A 23,341-nucleotide genomic window follows, 5' to 3' on the forward strand; every position below is an offset into this window, starting at 1 on the left:
TTCCTTTGCATGTTTATAAATGTGACATATACTGTTATTGCATGTGTATTTTCATCCGTTCTAACCGTTATTTCGTTCGTTCAATTTTCATCGAAAATCGAAAAATTAATTTAAAAAATAATAATTGAAAATAACACAATTTCAGACATTCATTTTGATAAATTATTTGTAATAAGCGTTTTAAACAGGCTCCTTCTGATATTTTTTTGCACCTTAAATTCGTCATATACTTTACAGTAAAAACTGAGTCTCTTAAAAGACAAGATTGAAAATGTGTATGTTGATTTTGAAATGGAAATAATGAAAATTTCAAAGCCGTTTTATTAAATTTGGTTAAATTCCAAGAAAATCACAAAAAGAAAGAAAAACAAACTTTTCTTTACTTCTTCCGAAATTGCGTCCATCCTGGATATTTTCTCCTCTTTTTTGTTATTCAGAAAAATTGAAAGCAATGAAAGACGTTCTTACTATACCGGCTAATTCAAAAATGACTTGAAACTCAATACAACTCAACAACGAATGATTCAGTCCGATTCAGTGAAACATCGATAATCGTTCGGAACGACTTTGGTGAAGTCTATACGGTATAAGTCTCTTTTACTCGCATTAATATGCACATTTAAAATTAACTCCTTTCAACTCCTTTGATGACATATGTCGAATTGGTTTTTGGAGTTGAAGAATACAAAATTCTAAAAGCGCCCTCATTCACAGAAAATAAATATTTATATGACAGTTGAGGCAATTATTTGTCCAAATATTTGTTCTAATTTCCACACATCAATGATTATTATCGTCATACATTCCCTTTGTTATAATAACGATCAACGTCATAATTGTATATGTTTCGAAATACAGATGGGTCCGATGGCAACAATAACCGGCGTTGTTTTTTCTATGCTTATACTGTTAATCACCATTGAAAACGATTTTTCATAAAATTGAAATAAAAGTTTGTAATGTTTTGAAAATACTTTTGCATTTATTTATAAATTTAATGGTTATTATATATTGTTTTGGTTTATGAAAGCAACATATTGTAACAAATGGAATTTTCTATTTCTAAAAAAAGGAATCTATGCATTAAGTTCATTGTTTGGCGCATATCTGACGCACAAACGTTGAAATTCCTGTTCTTTTCGCTCCAAATCGACGACCAGTTGACAATATGGATGTAAATCCTTGATTTGCGATAAGTATCGATTGATAACATCCTCTGATGATTTACCGGAAACATTATAGTGCTGTGCCAGCGCAATCAAATTAATGAATGTGTCCAAATTATTTGGATCTTTATCAAGACTATTTCGTAATGCTGCATCGGCTTCCTCATATTTCTCTTGTGCAATAAAACAAACGGCCTGTCCATTCAATAGTAAACTGGTTGGTACGAATTTATCACAAAAATCTTGAAATATATAGTATGCATCTTGTAATTTTTCGCCACCTTGTTCAATATGAATCCAGGCGGTTGCAAGTTGCGTCAAAGTGGCATCATCATCTTTTTCTTGCATTTTTGCCAACGTACCTCTGGCCAAATCTAAACGATTGATTTTCAAATGATTCTGCAATTGGACGGCAAAACATTCTAAATCGGGTGATGTTTGAATGGCCGTGTGTACAACGCTCAATGCATTTTCATAGAGTTGTTCATTGTAATAGACGGTTGCAGCTGATAAACACCAGATTATCGACGAATAAATGGTATCTTCATCAGCATTATCATCTTCTACAGTACCAAACGATCTATTCTCATCAAAGTACTTAACTATTGCGCTTCGTTTATCGGTTGAACCTGTGCGGGGAAACAAGACCATGTTTTTCTTAGTAAACGTTCTCATTACAGGTAGAGACGGTCAACAATTTTCAATTGACTTACTTATTGAATTAAAGTATTCGGCAACCTTACGAATGCCTTTCAATCCATTTGGCGTTGATGCATTATCGGTGATGCCATCCAAAACAACACGATATTTGTGTTGAGCAATGTAAGCACGATACATGAAACAATCCTTCTTCAGATTGCTACCACCCTGTAAGTATAATCCAATGCAATTTATAATTTTCAAGCGGAAATGAATATGATTTTAATCAAACTTACACGTAATTTGTTAATTTCATTGAGACATTGTTGATAGGCACCAATGTAGAAATACGTTTTTACTTCGAACAATTCATCGACTTCATTGTTATTTTGTCCACCGTTTGAGTTACTTTGACGTGACATTTTGATTGATTTTTTTGGTTCAATTCTCACAAGACTTTATTCACTTTAATGCAAACAAAAAATGCTTTAATTAAATTTCACAAAATTTTGTTTTGAAATTGATGATTGCCGCGTCAAAACAAATGAATTCGACTTTTGTAAAATTCACAATGAAATTGATGTAAATGACGTGTCAGTCGATGTTTCAGTTTGACAAATTAAAAAATAAAATATATAGTGGCCGCAATGAAGACTTTTATAAAATACCACCGATGACAGCGCCACTTTGACAACAATTCCCTGTCACGTTATGCTACAGCGCCAACTTTAAGCAAAACGAATGAATACACAGAACGAAAAACAAAAAAAAAAAAGCACACACACAAAATCTTTCGCAAAATTAATCGAATTGGCTTCAAACGAAGCAAAGCACACGAAAAAAATGTGAATAATTTTACAAAAATGTAAGTGAATCAAATGGGGCGGCCAGTGAACAACGTAAAAATGACTAATTTTCGCAGAAACAATAATTTTTTCATTGACAATTAACTTTTCTAGATAATTTCAAGTACCTTGTTCTTTTCTCGTTTTTGAATGTAAGTGGCAAATCTAGTTTGTTACGATGTTTTAATTGAATTTAATTTGAATTTTTCTAACAAACAAACAAAATCACTCGCGTTCACGCTAGTTCTTCACGAAATCTTATGAATCATGCGGATTTGATTAAAAAAAACAACAACATACAGAACAACACTCTGTGCCCTTTTATTCCCTCTTCTCGAACTATGCCGGACGAGTTACGAAAACTCGAACAATGAATTAGATGAGAAGTTTCTTGTGCATGTATACTATATTGTCTATTGTTTATACCATATTTTCGATCGTTGTTTATTTGTGGTATTTTTTTTTTCTGTGAGTGCGTATTTGTTTCGCGTTGTGTAAATATGTGTTTGTGCATAAGCATACGCGTCGCGACTATTCTACAATATGCAATACTTGATATAGAGCGAATGCGAGAGAGAGAGATAGAAAACGAGAGATAAAATCATCATTGAAAACATTCATTTGCGGCTGCCACACATGGAATTCGCTCTCGTTCGCCTGACCGCTTTATACATTGCACATGAACATTGCAAACAGATTTTTGTGTTCCACCAGTCGATAGTCATTGTTTTTCGCGTCGAGATTTTGTGTGGTTCGCTCGTTCGAAGCTCGTTCACTTTGAGTGATCGCGCGTGCGGTAGCAAGTGCTCTCTCTCTATCGCGATTTATTTATTTTTTTTTTTTTTCTTCGATGAAATATTTTTTTTCCGTTTCTTAGCTTATTCGCTGTTGTTTTCCATCATTTGATTGTTGCGTGATATATTTTTTTTTTATTTATTACGAGAAAGAAAAAATCAATTGTAATTAAGCTATTTATTTATTTTTTTTTAATATCATTTTTTTTTCTGTCCAAACGTTCGAATTGTTGATATTATTATTTGTTTGTTTGATGGGGTTTTATTTTTGTTTGGACTTTCACGATGAATAATATACCTGAAATTTGAAGTGAGTTTCAGGTTGTTTACGAACAGAATAAAAAAGAAAACTTGAGATTAAAATCCATTGTGCAAAATTAAAGTTGCGCAAAACGGAGACAAGAGAGAAAGACAATTGCATAGGAAGTCTCTGTGAGTCATATAGACGATAAATATCAATGCAGAGAGAGAGAAAAAAAACCTCTATTCGAGGTATATAACCTTCCGCGAAAATAGAATCTCTTTTGTTTATATTCGTTTCGTTTAGGAAAATAAAGTGCAATAAATTGATGGCATGTTATAAATTCAATGAAAATCCATTCTCCTCCTAAATGATGTGGGAAACATTTGGATTTGAGGGACATTTTAAAGTGAAAGACACACATTTTCCAAAGTCATATGCATATTCTTTGGCATAAATTCCACTTTGAAGGTGATAGCGCATGTTTTTTTAAAAGAAATATAAAGAAAAAAATGCAGCCGCATCGTTGTGTCCGCAAAATTTGCAAGGGAAATGGATTTCAATTATGAGCAGAGAAAAAAAAAGTGTTTGAATAGAAATGACGATGGATTTGTGTACATAATTTCGAGATCGGCACCACTAATTGGCCTTAAAAAAAGAGATAGCGAAAGAGAGTGAGAATGCGAAAAATATAGCTAAACATAACATACAGTCGATCAAAGTTGATTGATTCGTGCACAACACTTCCTGAAAATTCGATGTTTTCTGCTGTGTAATTTATAAACAACGCCGCAGTCTATGCTGTTGTTTTTTTTCGCTATAGATTTATCAATAATTTCAATGATTTGTTGGTTTTTTCCACGATTTTTTTTTATTTAAAGTTATTTTCATAAGTTTACAATAGTTCAATTTGAAATTGTAATTTTCGACAATTTTCAAAAGTCAAATTCGTTCCAATTATATAATTTTCTAATCAAAAACACACAAACAAAACAAAAATAATATCAACGATTGAATTTTCAGTGAGAGATAAAGAGATAACAACAACTGATGATTTTTTTTTACAAATTTCGTTTCTAGTTTCCAAATCGAACTATTAAAGTGTAGTTTCATCGAGAATGCGTGCTACTTTATAACATACAGACAATTATATCGACAAATTTTCAATAGTTAATTCTGTGGAAAAAGTTTTATTATTAAATTAAGTAAAACGTAAAGTAGTGAATTGAAGACGTTTCAAAGTCAATGACCAAATTATTTAGAAAAAAAGAAGATAATATCAACAAAAATTGACATATCTAGTGACATAAATTGGCATTAAATTGAGTTATCGGTGTTTTGTCGTTGCATATGCGTGGGATACTTCGTTGGTTTTATCTATTTATGGAAAAGGTAATGTCAACATTTGAGATCAATGAACATAAAACAAACATAGATCGTTTTTATTGTTTTTATCACATTTGTGCGACACTTAACACTTGCCTAAACTAATAAATCATCAGCTGTTCAAACGTAGCGGTCTCTGTCAACATATTTCTTATCCAAAATAAAGCTGACACATTGTGTGTTTTCGTTGTTATTGTTTGGTTCGTTTAAAGTTTTTTGTGTGTGTTTGTTGATAATTGGCCATTCGATATATGTGCTTCTGACTGTTAATTCACTTCGAACGTTGTTGTTGATATTTTTGGTATCGACGTCATACAGAAACAGGCGAGTATGTGCGAGCAATAAAGTGTATTGTGATTAGGATTGAATCTAACCAAACGTGTTTCCCTTTCAATACCATCCATCAGATTTGTTTATCACTTTAGACAAATTCAGTATGCTGTATTATTCATTTATCTCGAACGAATCTCTATTTTTAGAAATTATCAATAAAAAATCCATTACAACTGTCCTTCTGTAAAAATTTCATAAATAATCTTTTTAAAAATTATTTTGTTTCCAACGGAGAGAATTGATTTAATTGCTAACTGAAAAATTTCCTCTATCGTCCAAACTTTGATCTTAAAAAAAAAGGTTATCGATTTGTTTTTTTTTTTTCTTCGTTAATTTATCACGTCATTTTGGAATTTCTGACTGGTTTGTTATGATTTGCGAGAGCATAATTTATGAGCTGCGATTTTCGTGACGTAAAACCGTCTCTCGATGGACCAGTTCGATCGTTTGGATTTCAAGTTTAAACTCTTGATTCCATTCTAAATTGACTTGTTCTTGACGAGAGATGGAAAGAAAAGAAACTTCGGATAATCAAAACAAACAGAACCGAAATGATGCCAACCTTTCGAGAAAAACATGTAAATTATGTATTGTGGAAAATTACCGATTGCGCAAAAAGTCCCATTCTTTATTTGGCTTGCAAAATATATTTTAAAAAATAAGAATCACACAGTCCATTCTGTCGCTGCTGTAATTCATTCAAAAGAACTCGTTAATTTTATAAATATAAAAAAAAAATCAGACCTCAAAAAATCAACAGAACTCATCGCTACAAAAACTCAAACAATAAAAATGAGAAGATAAAAAAACATATCACATAGCCATACTGACCCAATTTGAAGTCATACTTGACACTGATAGGACACGCTATTACCTATATTGAACAAAGGCCGGCATGGTGAATTTTTGCGATGTAACCTATTCGTGCTTGATGTGATCGGTTTTAATTGAACAACACTATTGTGGCGGCCCCCATCGTAAATTCACAAACTGCAGCTACATCTATTTATTCGTACAAAGTTCCATTTTTATGCGCGTTATCATCGGTTTCATTCCATAAATAAACAAACAATAAACACGGATCTCTCTCTTTCTCTCGCTACGCGCACGCGAACACAAGAAAACAGTATTGAATAGCAAATGTGAAATCAAATGAGCGCGCGCGTGTGCGTATGTTTTTTACTATTCGCTTCATCGACACTGATTCATATAAACATTTCGAAAAAATGAGATGGACTGTGCGTATGCGTGGATTCTAATTACAAAAAATAGTTTTTTTATTTTACTTCGTTTGTAAGTTTGATTGTTTCATTATGTTGGAAAAAAAATTAATCCATGTCGACTTTCAAATGAAACTGGTTCGCCGAAATATTCTACTACTTGTTATTTAATTACGTGTGCATATTTTGAAATCACATTCATGTTTCTGCGTCATAGTTCTTAATGTGCCTCACTTTTTTGGAATAATACAGTTCGTCGAGGTCTTCTCGCTTTCATATCATTTTCGCAATTTTTTGACTGTCTATACGCAATGCAAAGCAGCTGTTTTATGATCTTCTGCTCAAATGATGGTCGAAAAAACCACACTCTCTCTCACGCACACACACACATAGACAAAATTGCCGAAATAAATTCAAGTGCATTCATGCAAAAGTATCAATTATTTGTGGGAAAAATTATACCATTGATTTAACTTAAAAAAAAAATAAAGCTGCATCCAATAACAACATTGATCTGCACAAAACCGAGGTCATACAACTTTTACTTAGCATCTCGTTATCGGCAATGCTAGCATATATTTTCTATAGACACACACACACACACATTCATGACAAAAAAAATGGACAACATTAAAAATGCGAAACATAATGACTAAAATCACGTCGATATTCAAACCAAAATCTAAAACAGAAATCGATATCAAAGCAAGAAAAACGAAAAAAAAAATCCATTTTTAAAAGGAAACAAATTCAAGACACACAAAACGAGCGCCAGAAAATGAGACAGACCAAATAAACGAGAATTATATACAATTAAAAATCCAGGAAAAAAATGTATGCTATAGTAGCGAAATTAAGAAGCGACTTTTTAAAAAAGGAATCAATTTTAAAAAACGAGATTAAAAAAAAGAACAGAAATAATTCCGTCTGAAGAGTAATTGTCTTTAGAAATAAATGAAATATAGTTTTTTTAAAAATGTGTGTACTTGATCTCATGTGCAGCTGCATAAAATGCAAATTAATATAAATAATTATTTTATTATAAATCCTTTCAATATAGATGCTAAATGCGGTCCGCACGTATCGACCACTTCAGAATATGTGCTCAAATTGTACATGTTATTTAATGTGCAAAAATACTGGTCATTTTCTATTGTTGGAACTAAAGTTTCACTTTTTATGAGTAATTGTGAAGAGAATAGACCACGTTTCGTTGCAGCTGAACAGAAGCAGAACAATGAAGAAATAATAAATGTAAAACGAAAAAAAAAAACTATATACACACACATCGCAAACATGTTTCGAGGTGTTGAAGTAAGAACGAATAAAAAAAAATAATAGTAGAAGATACATGCGATATGTTACCACGAATACAAGTATTCAAATAAATACTACGTAGCAATATCGCCCAGAAATTCAATCATCACACGAAGGCGATTCCGTGTTGCGAAAAAAAAATGCGCTTAAGATATTAGTCGGTCGGCGGGGCAACAAAATGTGGCTAGAACCAGTTGAAAGAAAACATGGTTACCTGATTGGTCATTATAAATTGAGAGAAAACAAGAGATTGAGAACTTTATTTCAATCGGCGGTACGGACACGTTCTGTCAAAATGTCATTCCATTCGATCTAGTTCGGTGCAACAATGAACGAAGAAGAAAAAAACCATTCATTTCCCACATTTTAAAACAAGTACAAGAGCCATCGACCCGGCCTGATTTCGCATCTTGTTAAACTGCACCGGAGAAGTATCGCACAAACATAGATATGCACAGAAACGTTAATGCTCAGGTTGGATGTATATTAAGTCCGGATGCTTAGCATTCACGTGAGACTGCCACCATCTGCATTTTATAATGATAGCACTTTTTTTGGTTTTGTTTTTGCATTAGTTTCCTTAGCATTCGGAAACGTCGAAATTATGTAAATTTCATGGTAAACAAATCGCGATCAATATTAATAAAGTTGATTCACGATTTGTGTCCGCTTGAAAACGGTCTAAATTTAAAACTCGCTGTTGATTAAACCTGCTTGTTCAGCTCTAAAATTCCATCGTTTATTTGTTTATTTATTTATTCTCTCTCTCTCTCTCTCTCACTTGCTCTCTGTGATATAAATGGCATCCGAGACGAAAAAAGCAACAAACAATTATTTAGAGACAATCATGCCATTTTCAGTATGCATATATAATATATGTGTGAGAATTCGCCGCAATGTTTTTTTTTCGGGCGTAATAAGTCAAATGCTATCGATTTATCTGTACACCAAAAATGTAAACATACTCAATCAATTTAATGAAACACTTGCTTGTTTCTTTCCGTGTTTACCGTGTCTGAACTATGGCCTTTCAAATCGAGAACATTCGATGTGAGAAAAAAATAGAAAGAAAAGAACGAAAGAGCAATAGAAATCAATTATAAGATATCGAGTAAACCGAACATATTTATTGATGTTGACATGAGTGACGTTGAAACACCACGACGATCAATGAATGATTGTAAATTGTGTTTGATGTTTAATTACTCGTCAAATTTACACTGATTTTACATAAGTATATGACTTATAGATCAATTTACGTTCCATAACAGACAGTTTGCGTTTTCTTTCTTTTTTTTGCTCTTTCCTTCAGAGATAGATTTTGATTCGATGCGTATTTGGCATATGTTTCTGAAGACTGACCGCAGTATATGTCTTTAACCTTTTTGGAAATTTACGATTTTTTCTAAAACCAACTACTTGGCAAAATGTTCAAAGTTAGTATCGTTTTTTCTTTTAAAAAAAACTAGAGAAACGTTAAAACGAAAACGAAAAATTCGTTTGCGTATGCAACAAAACGAAGAGAGAAACAGAGATAGATTTGTTAAATAATAAATTCACACAGTCTCAGTTGCCTTTGAAAAATATAAACTATTCTATATTCTTTCTAGGCGCATTGACATGAACAGTGAGCGAGTGAGAAAGATTGTGAAATTGACGTAAAACACTCATACACATTCATCATGAAAATGTTGTATCTGATGCATGATTTGAACTCTCTTCTGAATCAAGATTTAAAGTTGATTGCGTTTACATGACAGCGCACAAAGCGCACAAACTTAATGAGGAGGAATAATGTAGTACGTAACGCGTGTACTGATCACCATATTGCGCACAATACACACAATTGCGATCGCCGCCGTCACTAATTACATTACGAAATAAGAGACGAGAATAAAAGAAAAAAATATCACCTGACAAAAATCAATTCAATTGAACTCTGATGTCAAGAATAGTGGCTTATTATTATTTATTTTTTTTATATATCACATTCGGATATTCTAATTCCGCATCTAGAAGCTGATATAATAATAATATGCACGCAATTGTTTTATAACGGATGCTTTATGATATTATTGTTCCCGTTTTCGATTTCAATCGGTGTTCGTGTGTGTGTGTGTTTTCCGTCAGTAGCAATTATTATCGGTGAATTTGCATAAAAGATTTGCAAAAGCCGCAAACAATAAATATTAATTCCATGTAAATCGACACACCAATTGAATCAAATGTACGAAATATCCCCGAAGCGTTAATGTTTCGGTCGTTTATTTGAATATGTTGGTATTAATTTTGCATGCAACAAAATTAGCCTAATCATACATTGTTCTCAGCCAAACTGTTCCTCATCGTTTCTCGTTTTCTTTACGCAACATATAGTCTTACACATTATAATCATCGTCATCTTTTCATTACTATTTCAAAAGTGACCTTTCCAATTGCGTTCTCAATATAATGTTTAACATTTTTCACCGTTTCCATAAAAAAAATGTACTTGAATTATTTTTTTCTGCCGATAGATTCGAAGAAGGAAAAAAACACTGAAACTACATAAATCACGAACCGTATTGGCGCTTATATTCCATTTTTATAATTAGCTATTGATATTCCACCTTAAATTTGCTGCGGAATCTCATTTGCAATATGGATGGGCATTGGTTTTAATTTTGTTTGAACATTTTTGTTGCAAACAATGCAATAACTGATTATCTGTTGTTGTTTTTTCCTTCATTAGGCCGAGAGAATTACTATTCTATAATTGTTATGATTACAATCGAACTTATGCGCGAAAGCGATTTTTTTTCGTTGTATTGCGTTAGTTGTTGTTGTTTTTTTGTTTGTTTTTTGTTCGTTCACTTTTCCAATATTTATCCATAGTTGCATTGCAATGCAATAAAAATATATTGGCCTTGACTTCTTCACTTCATTTATTATACAGGCTTTATCTTCTCATCTCTGATCGGTCACTTTTGTACACTTTCAACAAGTGAATTATGCACAGAAAAATCAGCTTTATTGAATCGATTGATATTTTTATTGAAATGAGTACCGTTAAATGCCGTGAAATGTATTAATGGGACATTTTTTCTTCTAAATATAAAGTGAAAGTTGCGAAATTTCGGGGCTAATTTTCGGGAAACCCGATCTTCAATGAAAAATTATCTCTTTTCAAAAGTAATAGAGAAAAATAAAGCAAAAGTGTCAACTTCCATTAGCTAAATCATAAAGAGAGAGAGAGAGAACAGCAACAAAAATAACAATCAACTTTCTTTTACTTATGAATAAAAGAATTTTGTCTATAAAAACGTAAAAATAAAGAAACAAATGAATAAACATTCGATTTGAAGTTATTTTTGGAAAATGGAGACTTTGTGAATGTGCTAGATAATGGTTTTATATTGTATCGCCACCGCAACTATATACATATTATTTATTATTTTGTGAAAGTACTGTCCATATCACATATCGCTGAACCGTGAATGAATAAACAATTCAATTTAGTAAAATGACGGCGTCGATTTTTTAAATGAATTGGTACATGGGGAGCTTTTCTATAGAGCAATTATTCGATTCGTTTCTATCTTACTCTTGTATCACGATCTTCGTATGATTTGTCGTTGTTGTCACGATTTGAAAACTATTGAATGAAGCACATTTGCAATCGCATAACAGAATTTCGTGTGCGCAAAACAAGTTTTTTTCTCTTTTCATTGAATCATAGTTTCTAATATGTTGTGTCGTGTGTATGTATACTCTTTTTTTTTATATAAATATTTCTGCATCTCTATTTATAGAGTTAGTTGGAATAGTTGTGGGTTTTTTTCTCTCTTCTTTTTTTTTCTTTCAAAGGTTTTTATTTTTATTATGTACAATCGATGCAAGTATGATGTTTTGATTTTATTTCTGTGTAGCGTACAGACATACAATATATGTGCTCATATAGTAAAACTGTAAACATTGTACGTTTTGCAATGTACTTGTTGTTTTATTGATTAAAAACATACAATCTAAGCCGATCTAAGCAAATCGAATGATGAAAAATGTGTAGCAATCGAATACACACACACGTGTGTGTATATAAAATGCATGGGTCGCTCCATGAACTTTTCCACAAAAATTGCATACGAAAGCAGTGATTGCATGGCGATGGTTGAATGGGGGGAAAAAAACGTCGACAGCATGCGCCTGAAATCTGATCAAATAAATAGTTGAATGACTGTTGAAAGCGGTAATTTATGAAATGCATGCATGTTATTGTTGCCACTGTTTGGAGCAACGATCGTTTAGAAAAGCACATCAAACGAGACAAACTATTGATAATTTGGCCGCAGCATTTGCGCATTTTATTTATATACAGCAGGAATGTTTCATTTAAAGTTTAATATCAAAGTCAAAATTACTTTAAATTATTTACACATCAATCAAGTGGTTGGTTTGTTGAGGTGCATGCGTGCATGTGCATTTGATTCGACCCCACTTGTGCACTATGTCGTCATAATTCCGTGTGCTCATAAGTGTACACGGATCAATGGCTTGTGCTGTTAATCTTTGGTTCGGGACAGGTTTATGGATTCCGTTTAACTTTAACGCACCATTTAACGGTTCAAAACAAATGCAACGTTTCTTTTTTTTTAAATAGTAAATAAATAACGCTAAATAAATACATTTTTTACGCATTCGACATAGACCATTTTTATGGTTCGATTGATCGATTATAAGCGTGACGAATGTCTTTATTTTTGCATCGAAACGGACGAGCGGAAAAACACAGTGGCATTTAAGTATATTTCTTTTTTTTCTGTTTTTCTTCGTCGTGTTTTTTTTTCTTCTTCGCCAACAATTTACTTTTACGTATTTTGCGTATGTACGATGACTGTACTCTCCATTGGGGGCCATAGACGCACACTTCATCGACTCAATGACAAGTTGGTTTTTTTTCGCGTTGGATTTTGTTTGTTCTGCGAATTTTAAGCGCGAAATGCAGACGATACTATGGCACTTTACCAGTCACCCGACTCATATTTATTTATCGAATCGCCTATATAATTATTTGTCTTTTTTTTTAAACTGCAATATTATTATTACTTTTTATTGTTGTCTTCAGCCTTTGTTTAAATTGCGTGTGTAACCGTGGTAAACGTCGCCTGAGTTCACTGATGTCACTCATTATTCTCTAGTGTACTGACTTTTTTTTAAAAAGTACGATTTGATTTTTGCCCGAATAACTGCGAATCAACGAACCAGAGAAACGAACAGAACTGTATAACCTTGGTAATAGACAATTTATTACTGCTAATAAAATGCAATCGAGGCGATAAGACTGCAGCTTGGTTTAACTTTTTTTTTTTCAAATGATGTATTGCAAACTTTCCGGTAATAGAAACGACGAGTTTGGTAAAACCGACCCATCAAATTTGATTGAATGATTTTCGGAAAAGATTGTGATCACGTTGATGAATTCACTGTAAATGATAAAGAGTTGAATTCAAAAAGGTTTAGAATGCATTGCTTTTTGTGAATTGTTTATATAATTTCACTTTGTTTTTAATTCACGTCACACGCTCAACGTTAAACAAAAAACAAACATCGCAAAATGCTAAAAAACACAAAGCAAATCTTCTTAATTTCATGTGAATCTACAAAGTTAAACAACAACAAAAAAAGAACACAAAATCCGGGTACAAGGTAATGCATTATCAAAATCCAATGCCTGCCCCGATTGCATGGAAAAATCCAACCATATGGAATATTGTATTGTTTCCAGCAAATTATCGTTTGTAAATACATTTAGAGACGATAACAAAATCTGGTTGGCGTAAATACTAAATAAGTCAAAATGAAGAAAGAGCAACGAAGAGAGAGAGCGAAAAAAATAACTGCACAAATAATTTAATGGTTAAATTGTCGTTGATTGCGAAATGTTCAATTAGTCGTCTCTCTATTTAGATTGATATGTATTTTGTAAACAAGCACACACACACACAAGTTGAGAATTCTATACGGTATAATTTTATGCACTCGAAATGTTGAAACAGTTGCCAATGCATGATTTCAAAATGTTTCGCCAAAATTGGTGCGTTCAATTTGATCCACTCACACAATATGATATGATGATGATGAGTAAGATGATGTTGATGACAAAATTCATACGTACTGCCATCGCAGAAATTGATGAATGGAATGAAGAGATACAAAGATGTATAGTAATTTTACGATTGTGCCACCATATGCTTTTTAGAATGCTTCAGGCAATAAATAGCAATGACCTGATTTTTACATGTGCGCTAGCTGCACACAAACACACACACACACATGTGCTGAACTGAACATACTAAGTACATTACTCTTATTTATCATTTCATATGATCGGGCACATTCAACTCGTAAAGCCGAAAAGCACATAAGTTAAGTGCTCAAATTCAGTACAACACATTACAATCATCAACGTCGTCATCGCCGAAACGATCGAAATTCAATTCTTACCGCAAACATGTTTCGCTACGATATTTTGTTCTCTCGCTTCTTCTACAATGTATAGGATGGAGTATTAAAACGATAACAAAAAAAATGATAGAAACATATATGCACAAAAAGAAGCGCAAAGTTCAACCTCAATACTTAAGTGACATTTTATGGCTTTGTGTGCTTCGTCATCGAATCTTCTAGCCAATTGAAAGTGCACCAAGTACAAATCATATAATATTATTTTATATGCAATTGTTGATATCTAATTGAAAAAACAAGCTGTCCTTTGGACATATAGAATAAATACCAACTTCAATCACATATTTTATGACTGTTCACATCGGTTCACATCGGTTCACATCATCTAACATTCAATTTGTACAATTTCGATAAGCAATGTAAACAACTGAAGAAAAAAAAAACAGTTTTTCAGACAATATTTCATTTTTTTGCTTTGTTTTGTTGAGTCATTGATGAAGCTGTAAGATTTTTATTTATTACATGTTATCGAACTAACAGTTCATTCTTTTTTTTTGTATTAAACGGCATTAACCTATAAAGAATGTGCAAATCTTCTATTTTTTTTACGTTGAACAATTCCATGTATGACATGCAATCGTAGTTGCTTGATAGTATTTAAAAGTGGGTAAATACTGATGTGTATGTTTTTTTTAGAACGGGATATTCCATATATATTTTGAAATAGTGGATAATTGGTACATTTCGAGTCGAAATTTCACGGGAAATTTTCGACTTTATTTCATTTTTTTCAGAGTTGAGCAATTCGGATCGGAACAAAAACAGGCCGCAGGCCAAACGTACATAGACTACGTTTTTTTATACCGACTGATAAATTGAGTTCATATACTACAGTCACAACTCTAGCCTATTATTATTGTTGTTGTGACAGAGTAAATATTCTGTCGCTGAGCACATGGTCCTTTGGACGTCTACAATACCAAAATAGAAGTCCACAATCAGGAGAAAGACAGGAATTCTAATAAGTACAAATTTTACAGTTGACTACTAATTTTCTGCAAATATGATCCAATTTTACTAGTTCGTTTGTATGAACATGCCAAAATCCATAGCTTACGTATTTCGAGACGTCACAAGAAGGTCACATAAATTCTTTATTAATGTTTATGGCAAAATAACCTCTTGGTATAAATATATTTATTCTTCTTGAGTTATGTGCACAAATTCTCAACACTTGTCGTAATAATCAAGTGCCTTGAAGAGCATACGAATGATGATGTACAATTATTTTAATAGAGATTTCAGTTTTAATAATGACATGTGTATGTTTTGAAAGAAATAAAAAATAATCCACCTTTAATTGTTCAAAAAATGGTTGAAATCTTAATTATCTTGAAAATAAATCTTTTTTTTACGTTTTTCGAATCGCATAAGCTATAATGCGAATCCAACAAATATGTAGTTGTCTAAAATGAGCGTATAATTGTCTAGCAATTTTCTACGGCAGAATTTATTCTACGTTTTAAATGTGTGACTTGCATTGTGCAATCGGCGAAAACTGGCCAATATAAAACATTTGGAATATTTACGATCGACATATTTCCATGCACAATGTTTATTACATTTTAAATGTTTTTTTTTCGAAACGGTTTTTTCGACTCTTTTTTTTGCATGTAAAAAAAGATTTATTGTTTTTTTTTCGTAAGTAACCCCTGAAGTAATGAAACTAGTTGGGAAAATTAAGCGAGAAATTAGGCGATAGTCTGAATTGTTACTATTATTAAAGAAAACCATTATTACTGTTTCTTTTGCAAATTGATCCAAAACATATATAATGGTAGCTGCCAAATTGTGTTTAATTATGTGAATGCGTCGAATATAATGATAAATTAGTTCAACCCATGAAATCTTATGCAAAACTTCAAAGATAAAAAAAATTCAACATTTGCCTAAAAAGAGATACAATTAAATGAGTGCTACCAATGTTATTTAACGGCACGGTATTTTCAACTCATTTTATAAAATAATTGTTTGATGAACGGCTACAAAATTGTGTGTTACACAAATCAAAGTGTGTGGCTTTTTTGCCTCCATAAAATGGTTTCGTTGAATAAAAACAATAAATTACGGCAACACTCACATTCGTACCACACACAAAAACAACACAGAGCCATCAACAAAATTACGATTAATACCAACAAAGTAATGTATGTGGTCGGTGGAATATTTTCACTTTATTTCATGCAAGTTAAAATAGATGAGTCCTTGGCGAAAACACAAATCTACATAATTCGAATGCGTATCGAATTTTTTCTTGTTGCAAACAGAACAATACCATTCTTCACCGTTTTGAATCGGTGTGTGGTTTTTTTTGTTGTTGGAAAATGTTAGTCATAAATTACGAACGATTAGCGTACATACAGCATGAACATTGAATCATAAGTTCGACATGAAAGAAATATTAACCACAATATTTGGGTCTTTGTTCAGCGAAAAATGACTTTTAACCCATGTTCGCACATTTGTAAGTCATAAAAACAGCCGAAAAATGTGTTAAAAATTGAGCAATTTTTCACTTGAATAATAAAAGTGTCAATGGTTGTCGGTTCTTCGTTTAATTGCTTGTAAAAGTGAATTTTTTAAACGATCACCCTTTGACGAAATCGCGTCAAAAACAGTCAAACATGACACATGGTATGTTATCGAAAAAGAACATAATTTGCAAGTTCTTTTTTGAAATTTCGATCCAAGCAGCATGTTTTTTTTAATTTAATTTACTTATTTCTTCACTTGTGGTTTTTCGAACCGTTTTCACAATTCTCACAAAAGCAGCTGAAAAATTGAAAAAAAAAAATGGCGTGAAACGGATTGAATTGAATAAAAAAAGTAAATAAACTGAAAATGACTTACTAAATATGGGAACTAACCGTTCGGCTTATTAATTAAAATCCACTACATGGTTCATTACAATTTAAGCAATCGCATTTTGTTGGCGAAAATGTTTTTTTTTTCGTATGTCTTAAGCGATATTTGACGATATGTGTTCAAAACGTGTTTGTATTTATTTTAGCTACTGTTATTGTTCCATTCGCAATTGCGTCTCTTTGATTGTGCGCGCAAAATACGTATAGTAATTTTCATGTTCAATTAAGATTTCATATTTTTGTTGTTTTATTCCGTTCGTTTTCATTTCCAATGTTACGCATTGCTATTTATCGTGCAAAGAAACGATGCGATACCATGATTTAATTGAAAGACGGGGCGTGCCAGATTCATTCAAAATAATGTTTATAACTTACTCTTTTCACGGTCGCGTGGTCACACACACACACACACAACCACAAATTGGGTTAAAAGTCAGCATGCATCAAAACATGTCATTATTTCTTTGCCTTTCGCAATGATGAATAGGATTTTTTTGGAGTCACTCTTTTGTTGTTGTTCTTGTTGTCACATTAAAAAAGCCTAACTTTGGGAACTGTCTTAATCAAATTGTCGTTTTATTCTTTCATTTTATAGGCAGCAGCACTTTTGTGAAGCACAAAAGTACGTATGAAGAGGAAACGGCGTTGCATTGCTCAGTGGACATGAATTTAAATCGAAAGACAACACGAAATTCATGATACGTACACAATAGGACGCGAATTTCAACTTAAAAATAAAATTTATCATTCAAATGAAAACAGTAGCTGCGATCCCATCATCATTTTGACTCTGATGAAAAACGAACAGAACGTGGGAAAAAAAATCGAAACAATAAACCGAACCAATCTAGGCCGAAACTAGTTTTTTTCAGCATAAATCCAAAGCGTAAGAAATTCGATAAAAATGACGGTTGTATCAAAGTACTTGGACGAAGCGATTGTACGCTATGAAAAGATGGGCTTCTCTAAACAAGCGCTTTCGAAAGGAATCGTTTCGGTGGCGATCGGTGCTTATGTGGCACATATTTCATATCCATATTTAAATAAATTGATAAAAGCGGCGAATTTGGCGCCAGTTTTATCGGAAACAGCTAGCACATCGGACGATGATACATCCGATTCTGATTTTGATTCAGAGTCGGACGATTATGAAAGTGCGATCGAAAGCAATAACATGAAAAGCAACGGTAATATTGGAACAAATCGAATCAATGATAAAAATTGCAATGACACGAGTTGTAAGTTTATTTTTTATAATCATCATCGAAATTATTTGATGAAAATTCGTAATTTTGTTTGTTTGTTTGTGTCATCTCTCAGTTCCTGATGGAACGACTAAACTCGGTGGCGACGATAAGTTGGACAATGATGAAACAGCGCGTGGCGTTGAAACGGACACCGGCGATCGATTGATCGTTCCACCGATTGTCAAACGAAAAAGAAAACACTCCAAAGTGATTAAGCAGCAAATAAAACAGGCGGAAAAATTCCTGGCACAAGCGACACAGGAACGTAAAAAATCCGAACAAGTGGGAAATATATCGTTTAGCCAATTGGAAGAGAGTCGAATAGGATTGAATTTGGAATTTCTATTTAAATTAAAGCGTCTGTTGCATATTATGATACCGCGCATATGGTCACGTGAAATTGGCATTTTGGGTGTGCATACCGCTTGTCTGATATCACGAACATTTCTTAGTATCTATGTAGCCGCCATCGAAGGTTCCATTGTCAAATTTATTGTACGACGTGATTTACGACAATTTATTATTGGCCTTATGAAATGGTTTAGCATTGCGATACCAGCAACATTCATCAATTCCATGATTCGCTATCTAGAAAATAAATTAGCTTTATCGTTTAGGTTTGTATTTGCACTTGTTTTGCATTTTCATTTTTGATCAAACCGTATTAAAATGAACAAAATTTGGTAACGTATGCTTCTTTTTCAAACAGAACGAGATTGGTCAATCATTCGTACAAATTGTATTTTAAAAATCAAACTTATTACCGGGTAGCAAATTTAGATGGCCGAATTGAAAATGCAGATCACAGGCAAGTTTATATATAATGATTATTAACAATTTATCGCCAAGTAATTAACGATACTTAACATTAATTACTTTGCGATAAATTGTCGATAACTCGATTCGAACGATTTGATTTGAACATAATAAAATTTCAATAAATAAGATCACGTTAATTAATTGAATCGTGCTCTTTTCCACTGTCCACAGGTTGACTGAAGATATTTCAGTGTTCACAAGTTCGATTGCTCATTTATATAGCCATTTAACAAAGCCTTGCTTTGATTTGATGCTAATTGGACTGGCGCTGATGCGTTCATCGCGTAAAATGCGAGCAAATATCGTGACCGGACCGGCGTTAGCGTTTGTCGTCATTTCAGCAACGGCATTAATTTTACGTCAACTTTCGCCGAAATTTGGTCAATTAGTTGCTGAAGAGGCAACGCGTTACGGTTACTTGCGTCATGTGCATGCACGTGTCATAACCAATGCCGAAGAGATTGCATTCTACGGTGGTCAACGTGTCGAATTAATGCAATTGCGTGAAGCATTCCGTCGACTTACCAATCAAATGAATATCATCTACACACAACGCCTGTGGTTCGTTATGCTCGAGCAATTCTTTATGAAATATGTGTGGTCTGGCACCGGAATGATCATGGTAAATATCAATCATTTTTGTGCGTGTGTAATAAAATGTTTAAAAAATATGAATGTTTATTATAACAGATTTCACTTCCGGTTCTGATGGGCAATCAACAACCACAACCACAATCGTCTGAATCGTCTGCTGTAATGCCCGATGATGGAATCAGTGAGAGAACTCAATATTTGACAACGGCCAGAAATCTGTTGATATCTGGTGCTGATGCAATTGAACGCTTGATGTCATCATACAAAGAGATCGTTGCATTGGCCGGTTACACATATCGAGTGGCTGGTATGCTTGAAGTGTTTGATGATACAGCGCATGGACGATATCACAAAGTTATGATGGCAGAAGGTCGCAATAATGCTGGTATTTTGGAATTCCGTAACGGACAACCATTGACCAAAGGTCGTATTGTTGTCAATTCGGATCCAAATGATCGTTCAATTTCGCTAAATAATGTACCGGTTGTAACACCAAATTGCGACATTGTCGTACCAAGTCTAACATTACGCATCGAACCGGGCATGCATCTTCTAATCACCGGACCAAATGGTTGCGGTAAATCATCACTATTCCGTATTGTAAATGGCTTGTGGCCAATTTATGGCGGTGAATTGCACATTCCAAAACCGATTATCGGCAAACCAAGCATGTTCTATATTCCACAAAGACCATACTTGACCATTGGCAATTTACGCGATCAAATCATTTATCCAGACACCGTTGATGATATGCTATCGAAAAATTACGACGAAGATATGCTGCACGATATTATGAAAACAGTCGCACTTGAACACATTGTTGCTAGGTAATGCGAGTGATCATTTTTTTATTTTTCGCCACTTTATCATGTCTCATATACCTTTGCAGAGATAGTTTTGATGTCGTTCGAGATTGGAAGGATATTTTATCGGGCGGAGAAAAGCAAAGGATGGCTATCGCTAGATTATTTTATCATAAGTAAGTTTCGCTTTTGAGAACTGTGATAGGCACCGCGGAAGTGCGGACAAGTAAGGATCGCGCTTTTTTGTATTCAAGTGCGACCATTGAAAAATTATATGGAACAAATGCTGGCACCCACTAGTGGCCGTACATCTCTGGTGCCAATAACAGTTCTGTCTCTTTTGCACAAATTTTCCATTTTTATTCACAATTTTTTGAAATTTATAAATTTTGTGAAGCTTGAAAACTATATACGTCTACTTCCTTTTTAGGCCACAATACGCTTTGCTGGACGAGTGCACAAGTGCAGTATCGATTGATGTGGAGAGTTCAATTTATGAAGCAGCCAAAACAGCTGGAATTACTCTACTCACTATCACACATCGACCGACACTTTGGTAATAGAAAACTTTCACAACAAATGCGAATTTTGACACCGAAACATCTCATTTCTAATTGTTTTAATTTTTCTACTGTATTCATTTAGGAAATTCCATACGCATATATTGCAATTCGATGGGCAAGGTGGATGGGATTTCAATTCGTTGTCTGAAAACGATACTCAACATAAGGTTCCTTTGATCAAGAAGCAGTAATAAAATAAACAGAAGAAAATTCAACGTGATAAATGATGATAAATTTAAATCAAAAACTACAACAATTCTTTTTTATTTGAACAAATGAGCCGACATCACAGTCAAAAATAGATTTAATTTACCAATACGATAAGTTTATGGTATTTTGTGAGCCTTTAAACAATTGTACGTAATACATTAAATAAATGTTGGTTATGTCCTAACTTTTATGTTATTGCTTTGATTTTTTCGCCAATTAACATTTCGTTTTAAGTTTTCGACAGATCTGTACCATGAAGCATATGACCGTTTAAAAAAAAAATGAAGTTCGGTAACAATATAATTTCAGGTTTTTAAATTAAAGTATGATGTGAAAAAAAAACTTAAAATCACATATTCAATTCAATCCAAAAGGTCGAAATTTCAATGCGAGCCAATCGATTATCCACAGTCTTACAAGAAGTACATCGTAATTTGGTAGTTCAAAGTACCCGAGTTGGACTTTGCATTATGACGCTCTTTGAAATGGCACAATAAGAGATAGAAATTGCGTTTCATTACGGAACAAATTACAATTATGTATTCCAATTCAAAGCTGTAGTTCATATTACAATCGAATTTTGACTGATGTGTTGTTTATTATTAGATACCAAGTCGAATGTGATTATGAAGCGTGGTTAAATCAAAACATTGTCTTTCATAAAAAAGCATTATGACATCATATACACGTGGTATTTACATTTTGAAAACGTATACAAAATGATTCATATAAATAAATCGACAGGTATTATCTTTGTTTTGTTTTTTTAAAGTAATTCTGTCGGAACATGTGATATTAGCATAGATATTTGCTAAGAAGATTGAGTGAGAAACGGCATTTTATCAATTTGGATGAAAAATGTTTGATATAGATACAGATGTTGTCAGACGTTTTGATTTGAAAAATGTTCTTTTATCACACGTTCAAAGCATCAATATCATTTCTATCACCATTTTCATCATTTAATTGAAAAACATTTACGCTCAATATAAGGTATACCCGGCATTCAAATTCAATCACTGATTTGTTTCTAACCGAATAGCAAAGAGCTAGCTCAATCCAAGTTTAATTTTGATTTCAATTCTCTAGTATAAAACTATCGTTTGTCACATCAAAATGCAGTTTGATTATTTTTTATTTGTGTTCATTGTGATATTTGCTGGTTTAACGAAGGCAGATCGCATGACCACTCTTAAAGAGTTAAAAGTATTGGAAAAGAAAGTCGATGCTGCTGAACTGCAGTCTTATTTAACAACAATTGAACGTTTGGGAAAATTGCAAACTGAAGCCGAAGAAATAAGTGATCTCTACAAGGATGTGGTTAAATCTGCGTTTGGCATATCACTATCCAAACCAACGATACAGAGAACACCGATAGTTGGCGCCCATTGGACAGAAAGTGAAGAATCAAACGTTGGAGCTCCACGGCGGGCAGCTGAAAGTTGGGTGCGATCTGCTCATAATCATCGGAAGAATTCACAGGGGGCACGAAAATCAACAAGCTTTTGATATCAATTTTTTATTATTCCGATATCTTTTTTTCTATTTTATGACGTATTTATTTAACTTATTGAAATTTTTTAGTCATTTAAAATGCACACTCTAACTCTTCAGTTCTGAATAAAATTAAATCACTGTATTATAAAGTAAATCAAATATTTGTAGGTTTTTTTCATTTTTAATTTAGATTGGTGTAGAATTTTTAATGAAAACTACAGATGTCAACGAAACACCAAATCTTACTTCGTTTTCGTTCTATGTGTAGAATGTGTCTATACACATTGTGTAATCAAAAAATT

The 23,341-nt window shown here is 33.0% G+C and overlaps 2 protein-coding genes and 1 long non-coding RNA gene across 4 annotated transcripts; 1 reads left to right on the forward strand and 2 right to left on the reverse strand.

Moving 5' to 3' along the window:
* Positions 1 to 972: 972 nt before the first annotated feature.
* On the reverse strand, positions 973 to 3,108 carry LOC116344243 (coatomer subunit epsilon). The gene is made up of 4 exons (XM_031772712.1): positions 2,779 to 3,108; positions 2,102 to 2,270; positions 1,880 to 2,033; positions 973 to 1,795 (listed from the first exon to the last, which is right to left on the reverse strand). The coding sequence occupies exons 2-4, from the start codon at positions 2,225 to 2,227 to the stop codon at positions 1,077 to 1,079; spliced, it is 999 nt and encodes a 332-aa protein (XP_031628572.1). The 5' UTR covers positions 2,228 to 2,270; positions 2,779 to 3,108; the 3' UTR covers positions 973 to 1,076.
* A 262-nt stretch (positions 3,109 to 3,370) lies between these two features.
* On the forward strand, positions 3,371 to 21,732 carry LOC116344222 (ATP-binding cassette sub-family D member). Its single transcript, XM_031772679.1, has 10 exons — positions 3,371 to 3,609; positions 4,766 to 5,077; positions 17,902 to 18,544; positions 18,627 to 19,170; positions 19,263 to 19,361; positions 19,544 to 19,994; positions 20,063 to 20,793; positions 20,856 to 20,945; positions 21,200 to 21,325; positions 21,415 to 21,732. Exons 3-10 carry the CDS (start codon positions 18,211 to 18,213, stop codon positions 21,521 to 21,523), a joined length of 2,484 nt encoding a protein of 827 aa, XP_031628539.1. The 5' UTR covers positions 3,371 to 3,609; positions 4,766 to 5,077; positions 17,902 to 18,210; the 3' UTR covers positions 21,524 to 21,732.
* LOC116344253 lies at positions 5,168 to 7,419 on the reverse strand. Of its 2 annotated transcripts, XR_004201397.1 has the most exons (3): positions 6,236 to 7,419; positions 6,009 to 6,092; positions 5,168 to 5,540 (listed from the first exon to the last, which is right to left on the reverse strand). It is a non-coding gene; the product is annotated as an uncharacterized LOC116344253 (long non-coding RNA). The 2 variants fall into 2 exon arrangements; XR_004201395.1 differs by having other exon boundaries at positions 6,009 to 7,419.
* Positions 21,733 to 23,341: the final 1,609 nt, after the last annotated feature.

This window comes from Contarinia nasturtii, unplaced genomic scaffold (genome assembly GCF_009176525.2).
Source record: "Contarinia nasturtii isolate CC-2019 unplaced genomic scaffold, AAFC_CNas_1.1 Cnas_scaffold_129, whole genome shotgun sequence".
Lineage (NCBI taxonomy): Eukaryota > Metazoa > Arthropoda > Insecta > Diptera > Cecidomyiidae > Contarinia > Contarinia nasturtii.

Excerpts from the sequence above, each read along its gene's own strand:
- LOC116344243 (XM_031772712.1), bottom strand. The coding sequence starts at position 2,227 with ATGTCACGTCAAAGTAACTCAAACGGTGGACAAAATAACAATGAAGTC. Across the intron at positions 2,034-2,101 it reads ATGAAATTAACAAATTACGT|GGTGGTAGCAATCTGAAGAA; the intron begins GTAAGTTTGATT and ends TTATACTTACAG. Across the intron at positions 1,796-1,879 it reads CGAATACTTTAATTCAATAA|GTTCAACCGATAAACGAAGC; the intron begins GTAAGTCAATTG and ends TTCCCCGCACAG.
- LOC116344222 (XM_031772679.1), top strand. The coding sequence starts at position 18,211 with ATGACGGTTGTATCAAAGTACTTGGACGAAGCGATTGTACGCTATGAA. Across the intron at positions 19,171-19,262 it reads AAATTAGCTTTATCGTTTAG|AACGAGATTGGTCAATCATT; the intron begins GTTTGTATTTGC and ends TTTTTCAAACAG. Across the intron at positions 19,995-20,062 it reads CTGGCACCGGAATGATCATG|ATTTCACTTCCGGTTCTGAT; the intron begins GTAAATATCAAT and ends TTATTATAACAG.